General features: G+C 36.2%; 1 protein-coding gene across 3 annotated transcripts in view; it reads left to right on the forward strand.

The window, feature by feature from the left end:
• The first annotated feature begins 1838 nt into the window (after window positions 1-1838).
• The window catches only part of LOC144194802 (paired box protein Pax-7-like), a 37590-nt gene continuing 18602 nt past the window's right edge, over window positions 1839-20826 (forward strand). Inside the window, exons 1-4 of one of the 3 annotated variants that reach the window (XM_077714138.1) lie at window positions 1839-2197; window positions 3414-3634; window positions 4160-4304; window positions 5986-6129. In XM_077714138.1, coding sequence (XP_077570264.1) covers window positions 2113-2197; window positions 3414-3634; window positions 4160-4304; window positions 5986-6129 — 595 coding nt within the window. In that variant the 5' untranslated portion in view covers window positions 1839-2112. Of the gene's footprint in view, window positions 2198-3398; window positions 3635-4159; window positions 4305-5985; window positions 6130-20826 lie in introns of all 3 variants that reach the window. The other 2 variants (XM_077714119.1, XM_077714128.1) reach the window with 2 other exon arrangements.

The raw sequence follows: 20826 nt of genomic DNA on the forward strand, positions 1-20826 counted from the left end.
TGTGAGGCAGATGCATTAACCACTCCTCCATAGTTACATTTAACTAGCAATATAAATGATGGGAGGAATGCATCCACTAAGTACCTTAAAAATGATTTTTCAAAGTGTTAAATATAGAAAAATTAAATGAAGAATGAACCTAAAAGGGAAAAAATCCTATTTTTTTTATCAAATAGTAAAAATATATATAGTACTATATTAGAAAAAGAAAAGTAAACACTCTAAAAATATCATTTTAAAACATATATTTTTTATTGGGGTGTGTGTTGGGTGGCTCTAACAGTTTTGTGATCGAGGGTTCGATTCCAGGTCCGGATCTTCCTGCGGGGAGTTTGCATGGGGTACTTGCGTGGGTTTTATCTGGGTACTCTGTACTTCTACGGCTAACTAGGGGTGTAATCTACAGGAAATGACATGATATGCTCTAAAATTAATGACGGCCATAGACGTCCAATCCGTTTGAGGCGGGCAGTAAAATAAGAATTCCCATTTCCTGTTACCCTTTCACTTCATAAATGGATTGTTAATCTACCAATGATAAACTCATTTCAATTCACAGCAGATGGCAAACAAGGTTTTTTTTTTCTGGTAATGAGTTGGTTATTGTTATTTGTCAATTAAATAGCGCGTCAAACACACACTTCTGGGGTAAAGGGTTCAAATCCAGGACGGTCGGATCTGTGGGGACTTTGCATGTTATCTACGGCCTTGTGTGGGTTTTCTCTGGGTAATGTGGGAAGAAACTGTTCCTCCCACATTCCAAAACATGCATTGTAGGTTGGGTTGACATGTCCCTGGTGACCATAATTGGCTGGGATAGGCTTTAGCACCTCTACTTCTGACACTATGTTGCATTTCACTTTTGCAAACAGAACATAGCACCTAGTGAGGGCTATTCCCCATAAAATAGTTTTTCATTTGTACGGCTCTTAATAAAATATTTTCTCTTTTCTCCTAATTTTTCGGTATTTTAAAGAATGCCCATATTTTTTTTTGTATGCCAGGAAATGTGCATATTAATATCATTGTGGTATTAGTCCTTGCTAAAATGGAAAAGCGACTGATTTAAATAAGCGTAAAGGCGGCATAAAAAGCATTGTCATGACATTAATGCATGTTTTATGCCCATCAAAAACAAAAACAGAACTCAATTATTCTTAACTTGTTTACACATATTTTCAAACGGATTTTATGTATTTCTAGGAAAATCATCAGATTTATTACCATGCCTTTTACAGTCCAAAGGGTGGATCAGTTGGTACTTAAATGTTAAATGTTTTTCTATTATTTTTTCTTTAAATAGTGTGGTTAGAACATCCACCACATAGATCTGAGATCAAGAGTTTAATTTCAGGTGGGTTGCTCTGTGGAGTTTGCATGTTCTCCCATGGCCTGTGTGGGTTTTTCTGGGGTTTAACCCCCCACCCCCCTAAAATCAAACACATTTAGTCCTTAGAAATTAGTGTTTGTTATTCTGCTTGTGTGTACCAAGTTATTCCTCTCTTTCTGTCCACTTTTGACTAGGAACAGCTTCGAGAAAAATATATCTACATATTTTGGTTATTATTAGCTGACTATTTTTCTATTCTTCATATATTGTTTCCCATTTATTGTCCATTTAAAAAGACAATTTTGCATATCGAGATGAACCCCACCTCTATTGTATAGCATATGAAATCAATATAATAAATCAAAAGAGCGTACAGAGTTCCTTGTTTTTGTCACTGTTGTGTGATGATAGAGAGAAGAGAGAAAGGGGGAAATCTTCCATCCCATTGGCTGCTGCCACTTGTTGGAGCTTCTGTTAGAAAAAAAAAAAAGACGATGCTGCTTGAAAGAACCTATCATTGCTGCCGACTTGCCCCCATTTCCAGAATGCCAAAGTGGTCCTTTTTCGACACCCTGTGTGACACATGACGCAGTCCACGTGGGGAAAAGGCAAATTTCCGAGGCAACTTTCCACGCCCTTGAACGTTGCCGCATGCATTCTGCTTTCCTCAACGCGCCGGACCTCTCAAAGTGGCTGCCACATTTTCTTCGGCTGGGTCCCACTTGCGTCTCACATCCATTTTTTAGTGCGTTTTTTTTTCTTGACTTTTCGAGTAGCCGACAATGACGGCCTTACCGGGAACCGTGCCGAGGATGATGCGACCGGCCTCCGGACAGAACTACCCGAGAACCGGCTTCCCACTGGAAGGTATTTGAACGCAACATTTTTTTTTATTTCCTAAAAGGAGAAATCAATGTTTAGGATATTCTTAGGATTTCTGAAACACATCGACATGTGAGTTTAGAATGATCCTAAAAAGTTGATTTAATTTTTAAAATAATAATATTTTGTTGCCGAACAGCGCTGTAAAATGACCTTATTTATATTGCATAAGCATATTAAGGGAAATGATTTATCATGTACAAATGCAATTTGGTGGTTTTGTCAACATGTGATTTCGTTTTTAATTTTAAATTTAAACATTTTGGTTGACGATTTTTATTGTTTTAAGGTTTTAATCGCCTTTGGTTAAAGGCGAAAATTAAATAAAAGATTTGATAACAGCATTGAGAAAGGAACAACATTGCAAAGGAACAACATTGCAATACAAATATACTAAATGAACCAATCATAAAATGTTTCATATCGTTTTACAATTGATTTGCTCTTTTTTGTTGCCACTTTGATAGCGCATTGTTGATTTGATTTATGACACAAAATATTCATGGAAATTATAAAAAAATGTTCCAGATCACTTATTTAACTGTTAGCTGCCATTGACCGTGCTAGACGTCCAATTAATTTTGACCGAGTATGGCTAGAAGCAACTGACCGCCCAGTCAATATAGATTGGACGTCTATTGCCGTCACTGGTATTGAATCATGAGCATTCGCACCATTGGACGGCCAACGAGGTCAACGACAAGCAACGAGTTAAATACTATGAAATTAAAAAGTCTTATTTGGGGGTCATATAGTGTATTTCTGTTTTTCTTCATTATAAGTGTATTAATTTTCATTTAAAAAAATATATAAAGAAATTACTATAAATTAGAATACAAAAAATATTACTTATAAGTGAAAGCTGGCATCAATTGTATAAACGTTGATATTGTGGCCTACATAATCCGAATTCTGATAAACGCTCATTTTTATTGGGGTTTATTTGACTTTAACGGGGGTGAAATGGGTACTTCTTCAGAACTAAAATGATCCGAACGAAAATACTCATTTCAAGCTAAAACCAGTGCTAAAATATAATTAAGGCAGAAACCGGGCCTGCTGGGCAGCATTGAGCGCTGCTCATAAATCCTAAAAGAAATAAAAACATTAAAAAAAGAATCCCACGTAAAAGTGACCTTGATGTTGTCCCATTTGAATGAGAAAAAAAACGACGGATCGCCCACAGTGTCTACACCTTTAGGCCAAGGCCGGGTCAATCAACTGGGGGGCGTCTTCATTAACGGCCGACCCCTGCCCAACCACATCCGCCACAAGATCGTGGAGATGGCCCACCACGGCATCCGACCGTGCGTCATCTCTCGCCAGCTGCGGGTTTCCCACGGCTGCGTGTCCAAGATCCTGTGCCGCTACCAGGAGACCGGTTCAATCCGGCCGGGAGCTATCGGAGGCAGCAAACCCAGGGTGAGTTGATCTTTAGCCGAGGAGCTCTAAAATATCGGCTGCGATTGCATACCTGTCAACCTCGAACCATTTGTGATCTTACCAAATTTTGTTTTCGCCCTTACATATATGTATAAATACATGGAAAATCTTACCACTTTACTTTTTTGTAATTTTTTGCAAATGAAAGTAAACATAAACAAGGGAACAGGAAACGGAAATCACATGGTGAAAGTGTTACAAAACGAAATGTTTATCATGATCTTTTTTTTTTAGCCAATCAGAGGCGCCGGTACATATATCACTTGGCAGACATGCGTTTCCGGGAAGAAACAATGGCGGATGGTGAAAAATGGCTAGAAAGTGCCTTAATTTATTTTTTTTTCTCAAAATCACCGTTTAGCGTACCATTTTCATGTGTACAGCGTACCAATATAAAAATGGGCTTTCAGTTGTACCAATTACGGCGAGAACGTACCAGTTGACAGGTATGCGATTGTATCCCATCGCCCCTAGTGACGTGTCCTTGTGTCCGGCCCGATGCAGCAGGTGGCGACCCCCGACGTGGAGAAGAGGATCGAGCAGTATAAGAGCGACAGTCCGGGGATTTTCAGCTGGGAGATCCGGGATAAACTGCTCAAGGAAGGGGTGTGCGACAGGAGCAGCGTCCCTTCAGGTGAGACACTCGATGGTAAGATGCCATTTATATATATATATATACTATATACTATATTAGATTACATTAAATAACTATATTCATCCCCTATTCGAGAAACTTCACTGTCACTTTAGCAATAGGCTGAGAATACAGACACAGGAGAAGAAATATATATATATATATATATATATATATATATATATATATATATATATATATATATATATATATATATATATATATATATATATATATATATATATATATATATATATATATATATATATATATATATATATATATATATATATATATATATATATATATATATATATATATATATATATATATATATATATATATATATATATATATATATATATATATATATATATATATATATATATATATATATATATATATATATATATATATATATATATTCAATCCATTTGGGCAGTCTTTCGATATTTATATCTATATTTTGCACCATTATATTTTCAATAAAGTTGTCTGATTTTGACACATTTTGGCAGTGGTTATTTTTTTTCTCCTGTGTATAATCCCTATTATTTTGCTATATATTTTATTTTAGGCTATATTTATTTTAAACCACTTTCTTCAAAATATTTAGCATTTCACAAAAACGGTAAAATAATATATAAATAAATACATAATAATCAATCAAATATGGATTCAGCATCTAAATGACAGGTAAGCATGTGACAATGCATGTGTTTGTTGTTTTGATGATTTTACATTTTCATATATATCAAATTTTATTTATAAAACGTTGCCATTCATTTGTGTATGTATAACTTTCTCTTTATTATGATGATGGGCAAAAATACATTTTGCTGTTCTTGTGTTTTTACTTGCACGCGCACACACACAACTGCCCCCCCCCCCCCCCCCACACACACAAATATAAAGGCCTTTATTGACAGTAAAACTAAAGGAATACAGACAATACCATCTTACTGTGGTGAGAAAATTCTTCAACGCCCCCTTTAGTGCTGTCGCATCAAATTTAATTTAAATCGTATTCATAATTAGATCAAATTAAGGGGAAAATTGACAATTTCATTTATTTTTGTACACTCAAGTCTCGAGTAGATCTGGTTATAAATGAGATACTTCTACAGTGAGGTAGAATATTTTCAAACAAAACTTTGTAGACATTTCTAATACATAACATCTAAATATTAATAATGTCGATGCACTGGGAAAATGTGAAAAATGGCATTCTGTTTTCCAAAATGCTTTTTTCTTGCTTTTAGTTTTTCTCTATATAGTACCTGGTATTTATTTAAATTTACAATGTGCACTTAAATTGTATTACAATTGATATGTTTTTACAAAACAGTGTACCATTACAATCAATATTGGCCTTTTTTTCATATCTCATTGTAGGTCAACATTTAAAAAACGTTTTACGAAACAAGCACATTTCTGGATTTTTTTGTAGAATACAAACCACATTCGTAAGAAAACGGTATCCTACAAATAAATGTTAAGGAAATAAAAGATCCGTTTTGAATTCAACAAAATAAATAGCAAAAGCTTGATACCTGACAGAAAATTATAAAATTACCCACCCTTTAATAATGAAGTAAAATAATACATATGTTTTATTTATTTATTTATTTTATTAATGAAGCTATAAGAATCCCCAAAATTGATATGAATGACTAAAAATGACGTGCTTTTGCAGTGAGTTCCATCAGTCGAATCCTAAGAGCTCGCTTCGGCAAAAAGGACGATGAGGACGAGGACGAAGACGAAGAATGCTTTAAAAAAGACGACGAGGACGACAAGAAAACCAAGCACAGCATCGACGGCATCTTAAGAGACAAAGGTAGGCTGGCCGCGGGGATTTCCTTCCAAATTAGGCCCAAGTGGCGCTCGTTTTGTCGCCCGCTTCCCCCCCAGAGGACTCCCTTTTTACTGTTGGATTTGTTAGTGATGAAGAGTCAGCCCCACCGGGAGAAGCCGTCATTTTCAATTTGACACGGATTTAAAAAAAGAGTAAAAACAAACCACGTTGCAGCAAAGGAAATACAATGAAATTTATGTTTTTTTTTTTGTATTTCATGCCCCCCAAAACAAGAAAAAAGTATACATCATATATAAATATTAGTCTTGCAATGTTACCATTGTTTTAGCTCTCGATTTCCGGATTAAGATTTTATTTCATCCCGTATTCGGGAAATTTCCTCAGTTGCAGTAACAATTCAGACACATAAGACATTGTAGATCTAGTTAAAAAACTGGAGCCACACACAGGAAGTCCACAAGGTGGGGACCTTCTGCAGATTGAGACAGGTCAATCATCTGGAGGTATTAGATTAAATCAGATTAGAATTTTATTTCATCCCGTATTTGGGAAATATCTTGGTTGCAGTAGCAAGACAGACACAAGACATACAGGACATTGTAAACCCAGGTAAGAAACTGTTAAACTTTTAAAGATCTTCAATATTTTGTAGTATCGACCGGTCTATACAATAAAGATACCATTTAAAAAAAAATCCCATTTTTAATATAGAATACTTACATAACTGCTATCATGGCTTGGTCAGACAATGCTTAACTCATTTTCCACTGACAACGATAGATGTCCAATTCATTCAAAGCGGGAGGGTTGGAAGCAAAGGACTCTTCGCTGTCATTCAACCCACTTCAAATGGATTGTTTTTTTACAAAAGATTAAATAATTGGCAGATCATGCATCCCGGCCAGATTGAGAAGAAATATTAATTTTGAACTCATCTTCTGCCATTGATGTTGCTAGAGGTCCAATCATTTACTGTTACCTATCACTTCAAATGGGTTAGTTGTCTATTGAAGAGACATTAATTCGGGGAACAGTTCGTCTTTACCAGAGAAAAAAAACTATTTTTAAAACTGCCATTGTCTGCCATTGACAGCGCTAGACGTCCAATCCTTTTCTGTGACCTACAACTTCAAATGGATTAGGTGTCTATTCAAAATCAACTACTAATTGGTGGAACAGTTCATCTTGGCCAGTGGAACAACTTTTTTTCAAACTCATTGTTTGCCATTGACGGCGCCAGATTTTCTTATTTTTCGGCTACAATCTCACTACAAATGGATGGAATGTTTAGTACAGATAAATTAATTGGTGGGACTGTGCACCTTGACCAGAGAAAAGAAAACATTCTATATTTTAATTTGTTGGCTGCCATTGACAGCATGTGATGTCCTGTCAATTTGTTTATCCGCTTCCATGGTCACGCTTCAAATGAATTGGATGTCTATTAGAGCTACAATATTTGCTGTGACAGTGGATCTTGGAACAAACAAATTGTATTCTTTTAAAGTATTAGCATGCCATTGCTAGACATCTGATCTATTTGTTGATTCGCTGCCCTCCTTCCATTTCAAATATATTGGACGTCTACTAGAAATAAACTAATTGGTGGGACGGTGCCACTTGGCCAGAGGAAGAACATTTTTTTAAAATATATTTTTTTAACTGGGCAGTCCGGTGGGGCAAGTGGTCAGCGCGTCGGCCTCACAGTGGGAGACCTGGGTTCAAATCTCGGTCGGTTCCAGCTGTATGGAGTTTGCTTGTTCCCCCCATGGCCTTCGTGGGTTTTCTTTGGGTACTCTGGTTTCCTCCCACATTCCAAAGACATGCAAGGCAGGCTGATTGGACAGCCTAGATCACTCCTAGGTATATGAGTGTGAGCGTGAATGGTTGTTTGTCTCCTTGTTCCCTACAATTGGCTGTCCACTGATTCTGGGTGTCCCCAGCCTCTGGCCTCAAGTCAGCTGGGTTAGGCTCCAGCACCCCGCGCGACCCAAGTGAGGATAAAGCGGTTCAGAAAATGAGATGAGATTTATTTTAAGACATTGACTACCATTGACAACGTTAGACCTTCAATCCATTTGAAGTGGGAGGGCTATCAGTGAGTGACTGAACAGTGCATAGCTGGTTGCCATCTTGGGCAGGGACACAAACAGTTGGACACTAGATCTCAAAATGTAAAGGACCCATACGTAATGTTTTACTACTCTACTACTCCCACGACTTCATTTTATTTTCATATCGGTACCGATTGCAATTGTATTAGTGCAACACCCATTTCCACGCATGCTTTTTTGCATTGGATTTTGAATAGTTTAAGGTCCAAATGAGCGAAATGAGCTCAGAGTAATCTCCAGTCCTCATTTGCAGCCACAAAAGATGCTGAGAAGATGAACCTTCCGGTGTGTGTGTGTGTCTGTCATCTTCTAATCATTGCAAGATTTATAGGACTACAGCTGCTAATGAAAGTGTTGTCCGCTGAATAGGCATCTATGTTGGAGAGGGATGTAATAGCTCAAAGGCATAGTCAGAAATATATTTATCCCCTATCAGCCCTCACTCTAACACTTCCAGGCACATGTGCTCCCTTGCAGGGCTCCAAAGCAGATTAAATTGAGCTTTTATTTCTTTTCACTTTCATCTTTTTGGGCAGCTCACTTCATGGTGACAAGCCTGCGGCGAGAAATTCATGAGGGTTTAAGGTTTCCTTCCGTGCGCTTTCAAATATTAATTCCATTTATTTCACTCATGGTTTATTCCTGTGGGAGGGGAGTGCATTTTAATGGAAGCACAATGTTTGTATCGAAAAAGATGTCGTCCAAATTGTGATGCTGTGATTTATAATAGTTATTAATAATCATTGTGAATCCCATTGCAATCAAGTATGAAGATTAAAATTAATATGAGAGGTTAAAAACAGGAATCATAGGTCCGTTTTTAACATTGGGGATTGGAAAAATAAAAATAAAAACACAAATAAACACTTTTTCTTCAGTGGCCATCTTAAGCACTATCTAAAAAGTATTTTTACTCTCCAAGTATATCACCATGATGGCCAAAAATGAAATTGAGTATAAAAGGCTTACATTAAAAATAACGACAACAACAACAACAACATCAAAAATGAATTAACATAATCCTAAATCTAAAATTTGAGACGGGTTTTATTTTATCGTATTGCAGGACAGGTTAGAGTCCATTTTAAACATTAACAGTGCTGGTAAATCAATTTTTTAATACATGTATTTTTGCGTTAAATAGAATTAAAGCATGCCTAATAAAATGGCCGAGCCATATTAAAGAAACTGCTTTTTTTTCTCCAAATCATTTGAGAATATTAAAGTAAATTGTGTATTTTGAGAATTATGCTACTTTATGGGTCTATTGATATGATAATTACAATTAAAAAAATATGCATTTTAAAATGAAGCAAGTGTAATATCTTCATCGGACTCTGATCTGTGAATGGTAATGTAATCAAATGATATTTTTTTTTCAATATATACAAACAAAATCCATGTTAGAAGTCTCATGTAAAGTCAAATTTATTTCTATATCCATTAATGATCCCAAAGGGCTTCAAGAATAAATAACAGTGATCAATAGTAAAAATGAAATTGTTAAAGAAATAATTACCGGTATCAGCAAATCCAGCAAGTAAATTTAAAAATAAAAACATCCTATCTTTGTGTTTATTCATCTTTCTATCTAACAAACAACAGTCAGTAAGTAATAAGGAACTGAAGACACTACTTGATTCTGCATAAGTATTCCAACATTAATGTTTTGCGTGACCCACAATTTACACAGAATGTGTCTTTCTTATACATACAGATTTGTAAGGTGGATTCTAAATCCGTATTGATAAAGGACACATTTTTAGTGACAAAAGTTAGAAAAAAAAGCCAGAAAAACCATGCTGATATCAGGCTTTTTTTTTGTTCACAAAGCATAGCCTTTTTTCCAGCCCTAAAACTGATACATTATAGTAATTGATGAATTGATTATTTGGGGATTATTTGATTATTTTCTGCCTTTGTATGATAGCTAGAGGGTCAATCTGTTTATCTCAAGTTAAGCATTGTTATGTCTATTCACAAAACTTCCAGTTTAATTGGATTGGATTGGATAACTATTTTTAAATGTATACTTTTACCTCTCTGACACAAAGTCAGCTGGGGTAGGCTCCAGCACCCCCCACATATGGCAGCCAATTAGTTAACAAGGAACCTTAAAAGGCCCCCAAACCAACAGGACCAAAATCAGCGGTAACCGACAAACGACCAAGAAGCATCCCCCCCAAAAAATCTCACTATAAAAAGGAAATGATCCAAAATTTACTGAACGTTAAAATGGAAGTGAAAAAAAGTGATGCAAAATAACTCGTTTCCTGCTATTGACAATAATAGATGTTCAAATCATTTAAACTGGCTCTGGGTGCTCATCATTCACGGCCATTGATGGCATTAGATGTCCAATCCATGTTGACTGGGAGGGGCGAATGAACGTCCATTCAACCTTGCCAGTGCCGTCAGTCAATGAACTTTTTGGGCCAATAATGAACTGGTCTGGCTCACGAGATTTAGTTGTATTACATTTTGTTTGGGATTTTGGTGGAGGTGTGTAAATAGCGTGTTTTCCTGTATGCTCTGGGCTCCTCTTCCTTATGTGCCTGATTTGTAATTATGCCTTATGTGTCATTTATATGTTGTTTACTGGAATGTCTGGTTGTTGGATTATGGCTTTCGTTTGCTCATGTCGTCTTCCTGTCTGTCAGTGTGCATATGTTCAGTCCCCGTTAGGTTAGTTTCTTTATTAATTTTTCTTAGTTTCTATGGCTTTCCTGGTAATTCTTATTCAAGCCTTTAGTTTTGTGCACCAGCACTCCGGTTTTCATCTACTTCCTGCATCCCCAGGCGCATTTATGACAAGTTGGTAGAATTGTAACCAGCGATCTAAAGTGAGTTTGAAGCCCCTGAATTGTACACTTTCTTTCACTCGCTCTCAAGTCTGTGTTGTCATCTTTTGTGATTTGTACTGCACGACTCTACAGCTACTACAGCATGGCTGTATCTTGAACCCGCCCCTCTATTCCATGGACGAAGCTTTGAGGCAACATCAATTTGTACCTCAATCTTTTATCCATTTGTGGATGTGGACAAAACTTGCTGAGAAACAAACCCTACTAGAATATTCACTCGAATATTGTGATTACATACACTTGTGAAGAACATTATGTCATGGCTCTCTTGAGTTTCCAGTTATCAGATACTTCTTCCTCACAAAAAAAAAACATTCATGATGTTTGGTTCTTTTATGATGTTATTATGGGTGAACAGAAAAAAGTGAACAAATTTGCTGGGTCAAAAATATACATAAAGCAGCGCTAATATTTGGTAACATGACTCTTGGCCATTTTCCCTTCAATTAGGCGCTTTTGATAGCTATACACAAGCTTCTGGCAAGTTTGTGGTTGAATTTTTGAGCCCTCGTCTTGACAGAATTGGTGCAGTTCAGTTAAATTGGATGGATTTCTGACATGGACTTGTTCCATCAGAATTATCCAGTTCTCAATGTGGTTTAGGTGAGGACTTTGGTCAGGTCATCTGAAAACCTTAATTCTAGCCTGATTTAGCCATTTCATTGCCACTTTTGATGTGTGTTTGGGGTCATTGTCCTTTTGGAACACCCAACTACGCCCAAGACCCAATCTTCGAGCTGAGGAATTTGGGTTATCTTGAAGAATTTGAAGGTAATCCTCCTTCATCATTCCATTTACTCTCTGTAAAGCACCAGCTCCATTGAAAGCATAGCAGCCCCACAGCATAATACTACCACCACCGTGCTTGACGGTAGGCATGGTGTACCTGGGGTTAAAGGTCTCACCTTTTGTCCTCCAAACATATTAATGAGCATTGTGGCCAAACAGCTCGATTTCTGTTTCATCTGACCACAGAACTTTCCTACAGAAGGTCTCATCTTTGTCCATGTGATCAGCAGCAAACTTCAGTAATATTAAACCACTAGTTATGTGTTACCTTGTTGATATATGGCGAATTAGAACAAATGTTTTTCTAATTATTATCCTGTTTTTTGTTTTTCTCAGAGGAACAAATTAATTTGTTTTAGTTCATTTCTATGGGAAACGTTCGTTTGAGTTGCGAGAAAATTGACATACGAGCTCAGTCTCGGAACACATTAAGCTCGTATCTCAAGGTACCACTCAAGTAATCAACATGAATAAGTGGTCACATGAATAAGTAGGTGCAGAACTCGAATTGAATATGGTGAGGGCACTTGGGGGAAAAACTGTCCTTGAGTCTGTTTGTCTTGGCTGTTATGACCCTGAACGGACAATGCAAACCTGGCATTTTCGGCCCACAAAACACAAAGTACACCAACTAAAATGTTGAATATGAAATCGTACTGTTTCTTTGCCATTACCTTAATTTTTTTTAGCTATTATGACCTGGTCCAAACGGTCTCTTTCTTTCCAATCACTTATTGTGGTCTGGCAAATATGACACAAACACAAGCTGTTGTTCAAATTGTCTCCCCGCAAGAAGACCAGAGTCAGGGTTTTTCAAGGGTCAATCGCCCAGTGTGCGGGCATTTAGTTCACTGTGCAGTCGCCATTGTGGGGTTCGTCTGCAACCGCTGCTTCGGGGCCGCTATTGATAGCATGTTTCCCCTGGGCGTCTGCGCTTCCTCCTATCCCTCTCTCTCCCTCTCTCGCGGCTATTCTTCGGGTTTGGAATTGTGGGGGAACCCAAATGTTGGCTGGAGATAACACAATTGTCCCAGGCTCCATCCTGGGCTGCGCGGCAATGTATTGAACTGGGATTAACCTCCCCTTTCCCTCTTGCTGTCTCACACCAAAGAAATAGGGACATTTAAATAAACACACACATACGCTTGGAGGTTTTTTTTTTTTTTTTGCTTCACATTTCTAAAGTATATTAGGAATATATCCATCAGAGCATTCCAGCTGGACATGTTAAAGGCTTATGATAATATTAGAATTAAAAAATGAAGAGGAATTTTGATTTTATATCATTGTTTGATAATTACGTTTAAAGGGTTTAATTTCAACAACTATATCGATGTAAAAAAATTCTTCTTCTTTTCTTTTAATACTGAATTGCTGTATATTCACTTGACTGTAAAGTAAATGCTGATCAGATAAGAACCTTCAAGACCTTCAACCCATTTAAAGTGAGAGGATGGCAGCAAATTTGTTCATTTATTGCCATTATTATATAACCCTAACCCTCTCACTTTAAAAGGATTGGACATCTATGAGAGATAAACTCATTAGTGCATCTAAAAGATTAAGAGGAACTTTGATTTGATATATTTTTTGTTTGAAATGTTTTTTTTCCATAGTACTCACACCACATTAAAAAATCTGTGTCAATATGAAATTATTACATAATGAAAAGTAAGTGCTATCATTGCTTGCGCAAATAATGCTTAACTTACTGTCTGCCATTGACAGCACTAGACGTCCAATTCGAATCATTCCTTGCCACCCTTTTACTTCAAATGGCAAGATTTGACAAATTTGTAAGATGATGCATGTCAAAAAGAATTTCCACATCATTTTTGTCTTAAATTAAAATGACTTATTTATTACATCTGCGACAAAAGAAAACATGACTGATTTTTTTTCTTATTTTGACATTGCAAGAACTTGGTCACACACCATTATTCATTCATTCATTTTCTGTTCCACTTACCCTCAAGGATTGGAGGGGAGAGAGGGGGGAGGCTATCCCAGCTGAGTTAGGATTTAATCCCTTAGCCCTAACCCATACCTGTCAACTGGTACGTTCTCGCCGTAATTGGTACAACTGAAAGCCCATTTTTATATTGGTACGCTGTACACATGAAAATGGTACGCTAAACGGTGATTTTGAGAAAAAAAAATAAATTAAGGCACTTTCTAGCCATTTTTCACCATCCGCCATTGTTTCTTCCCGGAAACGCATGTCTGCCAAGTGATATATGTACCGGCGCCTCTGATTGGCTAAAAAAAAAAGATCATGATAAACATTTCGTTTTGTAACACTTTCACCATGTGATTTCCGTTTCCTGTTCCCTTGTTTATGTTTACTTTCATTCGAAAAAGTAAAGTGGTAAGATTTTCCATGTATTTATACATATATGTAAGGGCGAAAACAAAATTTGGTAAGATCACAAATGGTTCGAGGTTGACAGGTATGCTAACCCGACCCTGAATTTTATACACCTTTAATATTCATCAATGCATTTTTCTTTACTGTTAGAGAAAATTGACGCTATTTTAATCAAAGTATATGATAGGAGGACATTTTAGTGTTGTTACAGTCACATTATATTTAGCCTATAGTTGTTGTTAAAGTGAATTAAATTCATGCTATGGGAGGGTCACATCCATGAACATGGGTTGACCTGAACATAAGATGTGGTGTTTTTAATTTTGAATTATTTATTTTTTAAACGCATACTTACTCCACAAATGTGCTTTTTTCCTTCGTTCCTTTCCTAGCCAAAGAAACATCTCCTTTATGTTGAATTTTACAAATTTATATATTGTTTTAAAGACTAATATTTTTCCAATGCAAAATGTTCTGCTTTCATTCATTCATTCACTGTCATTGACATAGACATAGACAGGCTGGCATTAAGTGATGATGTTCTACAGCTGTTGATGGCGATGGATGTCCAATCCATTTTGCCACCTTACTCACAATGAATAGCATGTTTTTAATACCAGCTAATTAGTTAAGACAGACATATCATTTTAATACTAAATAAACATTTTTGGAATTGTTAACTTGAAATTACTCATTGACATTCCAAAGTTTGAATTCATACAATATTTAGGATTTTGGGAGGGATAAAATGATAATATTAAAGCTGGACTAGTTAAGTATTTCACTCTAAGGTGACCCAGTGATGCAGTTAATTATTTGAAAGTTTAATGATCATTGAGCCACAAACAAAGAAATGAAACCTTTTGTCTGGTTCATTTCAGTGTGGACAGATTTGATTGACTAGAGTGTGCCTTACTACAGAGTTAGGGTGGTGGTCCAAACAAAACATATTAAGTCAAACGTTTGACTTTTAGATGAACAAATAAACCAACTAATTCACATTACTTATTTGGTTAACTGTGAGGGTTAAGTAATCTCTCACGTTTTAGTAGTTTAGTGCACACTAGTATAGTTGTATTGGTAGCGCCACCTGGTATGTTGGACTGTGATGATAAAATAAAAGTAATTATAGTATATAGTATTCCCTCGCATATCGCGGCTTCACTACATCGCATTTTTTTCTGGGGGATTTTTTTTTTTGGTAAATTTTCTTTGTAAGTTCATAAAAATGAGAAAATACATGCTGAAATTCATAAGCGGCAGCTGCTCCCCTGTTCTCCACTTGCTAGTAGGACTTGGCAATGAAGTTAAAAAAAAAAGATGAAGTAAAAACTTTCGTTTATTGCGGCCATGTCTGGTTTACATCAACCGCAATAATCGAGGGATTACTGTAAATTCCTTTAAAAAAATGTTTTGTTTTGGCATATATTTTTAAATAATGATAATCATTTTTTGTACAGCATTACCTTTAATATGAAGGTGTAATCTAACATTTGATTGTGTACATAATAGTGTGATTAACTTATGCATATGCATTTGATTATCATTTTTAATTGTTTCCCATCCCTAAGAAAAGTTGCATTTTTTTAACATGCATTGTGAATACGTATATGTAGTATATGGATACAATAACAATACTTATTACAGTATATCTGAACTTTTAAAACTACTGGCTACCGTTGACGGCAATTACTGTCCAATCTTTTTTGAAAATGAGGCCTGGCAGTTGAAGTCAAGCAGATTTTTGATGATCAAAATAACCAACTGATATTTTGAGAGCTAGTTTATGCTACATTATTCTTATTTCCTTTTCACTTTCTAAAACAACAAGGAGGGGAAAAAGTCCTTAAAAAAATAAATTTCCTTTTCAATTTTCACAGGACACATCACCATAACATAATTATTAGATCCTTTTGAAACTGAGACACTGGTTGAAGACCTTTCATTGTTGTCTTCATTTGTCCTTATCTGGGTTGTCTTTTAGTAAAACAAATATTTACAGCGCTTTCGGCAAAAGGGGGCGTTGAGGCGAATCCACCCCGTTCACAAGCCATCCCATAATCCCCCTTTCATTCTGCCGACAAATGCCATGAATCTTGTCCGGCGGCCCGACGGGAGGCTGATCGGCCAACAAAAGGTCTGGCCAACAAAGAGTGAACAGGCAAAGTGGACCTGAGGGGTGTCACCGGCCTTGGGGATCCCGTTAACAGCCTGCCGGCACAATGGCAATGAGAGGAATCATACAACAATATAGGAAAGTGAATGAAAAGTTCACTCTTTATTAATTGAACCCTGGATAATTGGAGCCTCGTCGGCCATCTCCCTATATTTGTCCTCCTACGGGACATTGTTTGACATCTTTTGTAATACTGGCGCGTCGCTGCCAGTAAAAACACCGTCTTGGCTTTTAATAGGGAGCACTTCAAAGAGGTGACTTGACTTGAACGTGCGCTTGAAAGGTAGCAGGGAAGGAATCCACTTTCATCCAGTGAAATTACCTTCAGTGAGCCCGCTAGACAATATTTGGGGATATTTCTGTTCCGTCTCTTCTACTCTCCAACCGTCGCTGCAGGATAGGAGATGCGAGAAGAAAATACTTTCTGGCTGAAAAAAAAATGATTCCAGGCTTTTTCATCACCAAATTTAGTTCCCTTTATTTATTTTAATTTTATTTTTTACAAAAAGGGCTTTACATCGTGTCTTGACTTGTGAATGGAAAAAATTGTAGCTTTGTTAATGTGCATTGAATATATTTACCGTATTTACTCGAATATAACCCGCGCCTTGAAAGTTGCCTTGAAATGTTTGAAATTTTCCATTTCTCGCCTATAAGAGGCTCCGCCCCTGATTCCCAATATTCACCTCCATATTTAAGGTTTTAATAGGGAGTATAAATTGTTACTTTGTAGTTATTTTTCTACATTTACTACATCTATCGCCGTCCATAGCAGCCAACGATTTAGATTGCCCGCCAACTAGGATTATTGACAGATGGATTGGACATTTATGAATTAAAAGCTGATGTTGCTAAAACAAGAGGCCAGATTATGAACTACAATAAAAGGAAGGACATATGAAATCATCCAAAATGCCAAAATACAAGTCTGTTCACCGTATTTCTCGGACTATAAGTCGCTTTCGCCAAAGGATGCTTAATGAAAGTGAAAAAAATATATATATATAAATTGCCCTTAAGTACAAGTTGCATTTTTTTGTGGGGCAGATTTTTAATTGAACAGAAACAGAGTACAAATACATTACTTGAAAGAAATCGTCATATAAGGAAGAACAGACAAAATATGGAAATGTTAATGAAGCATATTAACCATTTTATGGATAACTTTAGCCAAAAAAAACAATATAAACTTTTGGTGGCCTGAGTGGGAAAAATAGGACATACATAAGTCGCACTTAAGTATAAATCCAAATCGTAGGCCTAGCGAAACTAGGAAAAATATGCGACTTATAGTCTGGAAAACATGGTTATCGTACCCAGAAGCCTCTGCTGTGAAGGGCCTTGCACTTCTAACCTTCAACCTCATTCTTGGGGACCTTGAACAGCAGCTGATCAGGAGACCTTAGAGCTCTGATTGGACAGTAGAGGTTGAGGAACTAAAATAGATCTGATGGTTCAAAACCATTAAGAACTTTAGGGATGGGAGAAGAAACACAGTGATTTTAGCGCTTACACCACCATTTTCAAATGAGCTTTTCTCTTATTTATTATAGATTTGGTTTTAGGACAAATAAAAATACTCTTAGACTGCATATTTGAAGAAAACGGCATGTAAAAACTTCAATGGAGAAAATGACCCATTGGACGGATACTACGCTGTACGAAAGACAGGTGCGGTGTGGAAGATACGCACATTTTGTCCGTCCCAACTTTTTTTTCTTCTTCTTTTTTTTTTTGTATGGGCTTCAACCATCGGGGGGAGGGGCGACGGACTTGATTCAAGAAAAGGGAAACAATGTGAAGCAAATACTCGAGGCACGCAAGCTGACAGTTTATAAAGTGGCAAGCATTGTGGCCTCAAGGCAGATGCATGAATACCTCTGAAAAGACTCCCTCACATTGACGCGATTGAAGTAGACAACAGCAAAACGCTGAAAGGAAAGCTTAGACGGTGTGCTGCCAAGCTGATCAGCATTTCTAATGCTCCCACTTGGAATTAATGTACATCTGCAGTAGGAGGGCTCGCTGTGTCCACTCGCTACTTTTTGTATTGTTTGCCTGCTAGTTCTGTAACGCGCAATAACTATTTTACTCAACTCCTTTAAGCAAATCCAGGACTAATAAAAATCAGAGAGGCAACAACAACAAGAACCGGAATGATAAACAGTAACTTGTCATCTTCTTGGCTACAGAAATAGACGTGCAATCCATTTTTGTAAATAACCTACCTCAAAAAGATAATATTCACTATAGATTTCATTTTTTTTTTAGGATTGACTGGCGACCAGTCTAGGATGTAGTCTGTCTTTCGCTCATTGGGATAAGCAGTGTTAAAAAAGAATGAATACATTTATATTTTTGTCTTTTTATTGAAAAAATAACAATAAAGAAAATAAATACAAATTTAAGAAATGGAATGTTTTCCCTTTTTAAATATTAATGAATAGCTTAAAAAGTCAACTAAACTAATTATTAAAAGAATAAGATTCAAAACAAAGAGAATTTCAATCTTTTTTTCTTTTTATATCGAAAGGAAAATGGTTAAAAGCAACAAATAATGAGAATTTTAAATCTGCTTTTGTTCTTCTTAAAATCTAACTCAAAAGGAACATCAAATATTTGCTCTTAAGAGACTTAAAAAAGAAGTTGGACAATTACTAGGTCAAACTGTCATAACACTTGCTTTATAATATAAAAAAAAGAAATCCTGGGTGGCAATGCAAGAATGAATTAAAAGTACATTTTCATTCAAATAGAACTTTCATTTGCTACTTTTAATGGGTCTTTTCAAGATAAAATCTATTAAATATATTTCTATATTAAAACCTGGGTGGCAGTGAATGATTTATCAGTCAATTCTAAATGCCCCTTTTCATGGGTGTGTCAAAAAAATATTTTTTTCCAGTGACTATAACACATTTTCTAGGTACTATAAAATGTTTAGTTTAATCAATCCTGAGTGGCAGCGTATGAGTTATTATTTAACAAATTTTGTACAGCATATTGCCATTAAGGGGTGTTTAAATTTTTAAAAAAAAAAAGAGTTTTCCTAACTTCCACACAGCATTTTTGTGAATATTGTACAAACACCTGAGTTGAGTGAATGACTTAATAATAATAATTTAATTTTATGTAGCATCTCCCAATTAGAAGTATGGAATAATGTGACAGTAAAAAAAAGGCCAATTTCCAAATGTAGTCATTTTTTTTTCTAATTTCTAGTACAGTTGCTACTTTTTCCTCCTCATCTTACTTACTTACTGTATTTTTAAAAACAAATAAAATTCCATTAATGCCTTTTTCTTTGAGATTTTGATTACATGTCAATATTTGAACAATTTAAAAAAAATGAGCATATAAGTATTTTAAAGAAAGCGGCAATCCTATTTTTTTGTTTATTTTTTAAAACTGCTATCATAAAAAAAAAAACAGAGACAAAAAGTTGTTATAATCAGCTCTCGGACCTTTCTCAACAAAAATTGTCTTCCAATGTAATCAGATTAGGATTAAAAGAAAAAAAAAGAGGAAGAAAAAAAACTCATTTCAAATATTCCATCTGGCCTTCAATGTTTTTTCTTCTTCTTCTTCTCCATTTTGCAAAGAGGCCAGTCGGCTAGCTATCAATTGCCACGCAATACATCAGTAAGTGCATCCCAAAGCGCTTTAGCCAGCAGGCACATATCATTGAATTCTCCATTCCCGATCTCTCACAATGAACCGATTTCATTTCTCCTAAAAACCTTCCGCTATTGCCTTCTTTAAGCCCATGGCTGTGTCTAGCATATCTTCAGAGGGCCTCTTCTTATCATATTTGCTCACAGCTGTAATACATATCACTGTTTATTAATAGTCTGCAATTTTTTTTTGTTTACGGCTATTTTTTTTCCATCAACTAAATAAAGACATGTGCATGCCAGAGTCCAAGGAGGAAAGGGGGGGATCAAGACTTTGCATTTACTAGCAGTTTGCTAAGACATAATGCCCACAACAAGCCAGCATCTTTGTGTGGGCCGGATTTAGTTCAATGCCACTTAAACATAATATACGGTATATCCTTTTGTGCACACATTTTTTTTTAAGGAAACTAGTGTGTTGTGTGAGCAAGGCCATAAAAGTTGGTATTTTCGGGAATATTTTTCCGCCCTACCAAAGTTCCTAAATCTGTTGGCATGTATTAACTCATCACCGTAAATCTGCGCAATGGTGCTTACGCTAGAGTTTTTGCTTCATGTGTTGGGTCTAAATAGAGGCACATTGATACAAAGACAGGAACAATGCTGAAGTGAAACAATGAAAGCAACGCGGCGCAGGTTTTGTTGATGGATAGACTTTTAGTGCCAAGGGGAAGGAATGCTTTGTGGGAATAAATTACACCACTTTGGCCCTACTTGAAAGCATGGAAATTTG

Source organism: Stigmatopora nigra, chromosome 1, assembly GCF_051989575.1.
Source record: "Stigmatopora nigra isolate UIUO_SnigA chromosome 1, RoL_Snig_1.1, whole genome shotgun sequence".
NCBI lineage: Eukaryota > Metazoa > Chordata > Actinopteri > Syngnathiformes > Syngnathidae > Stigmatopora > Stigmatopora nigra.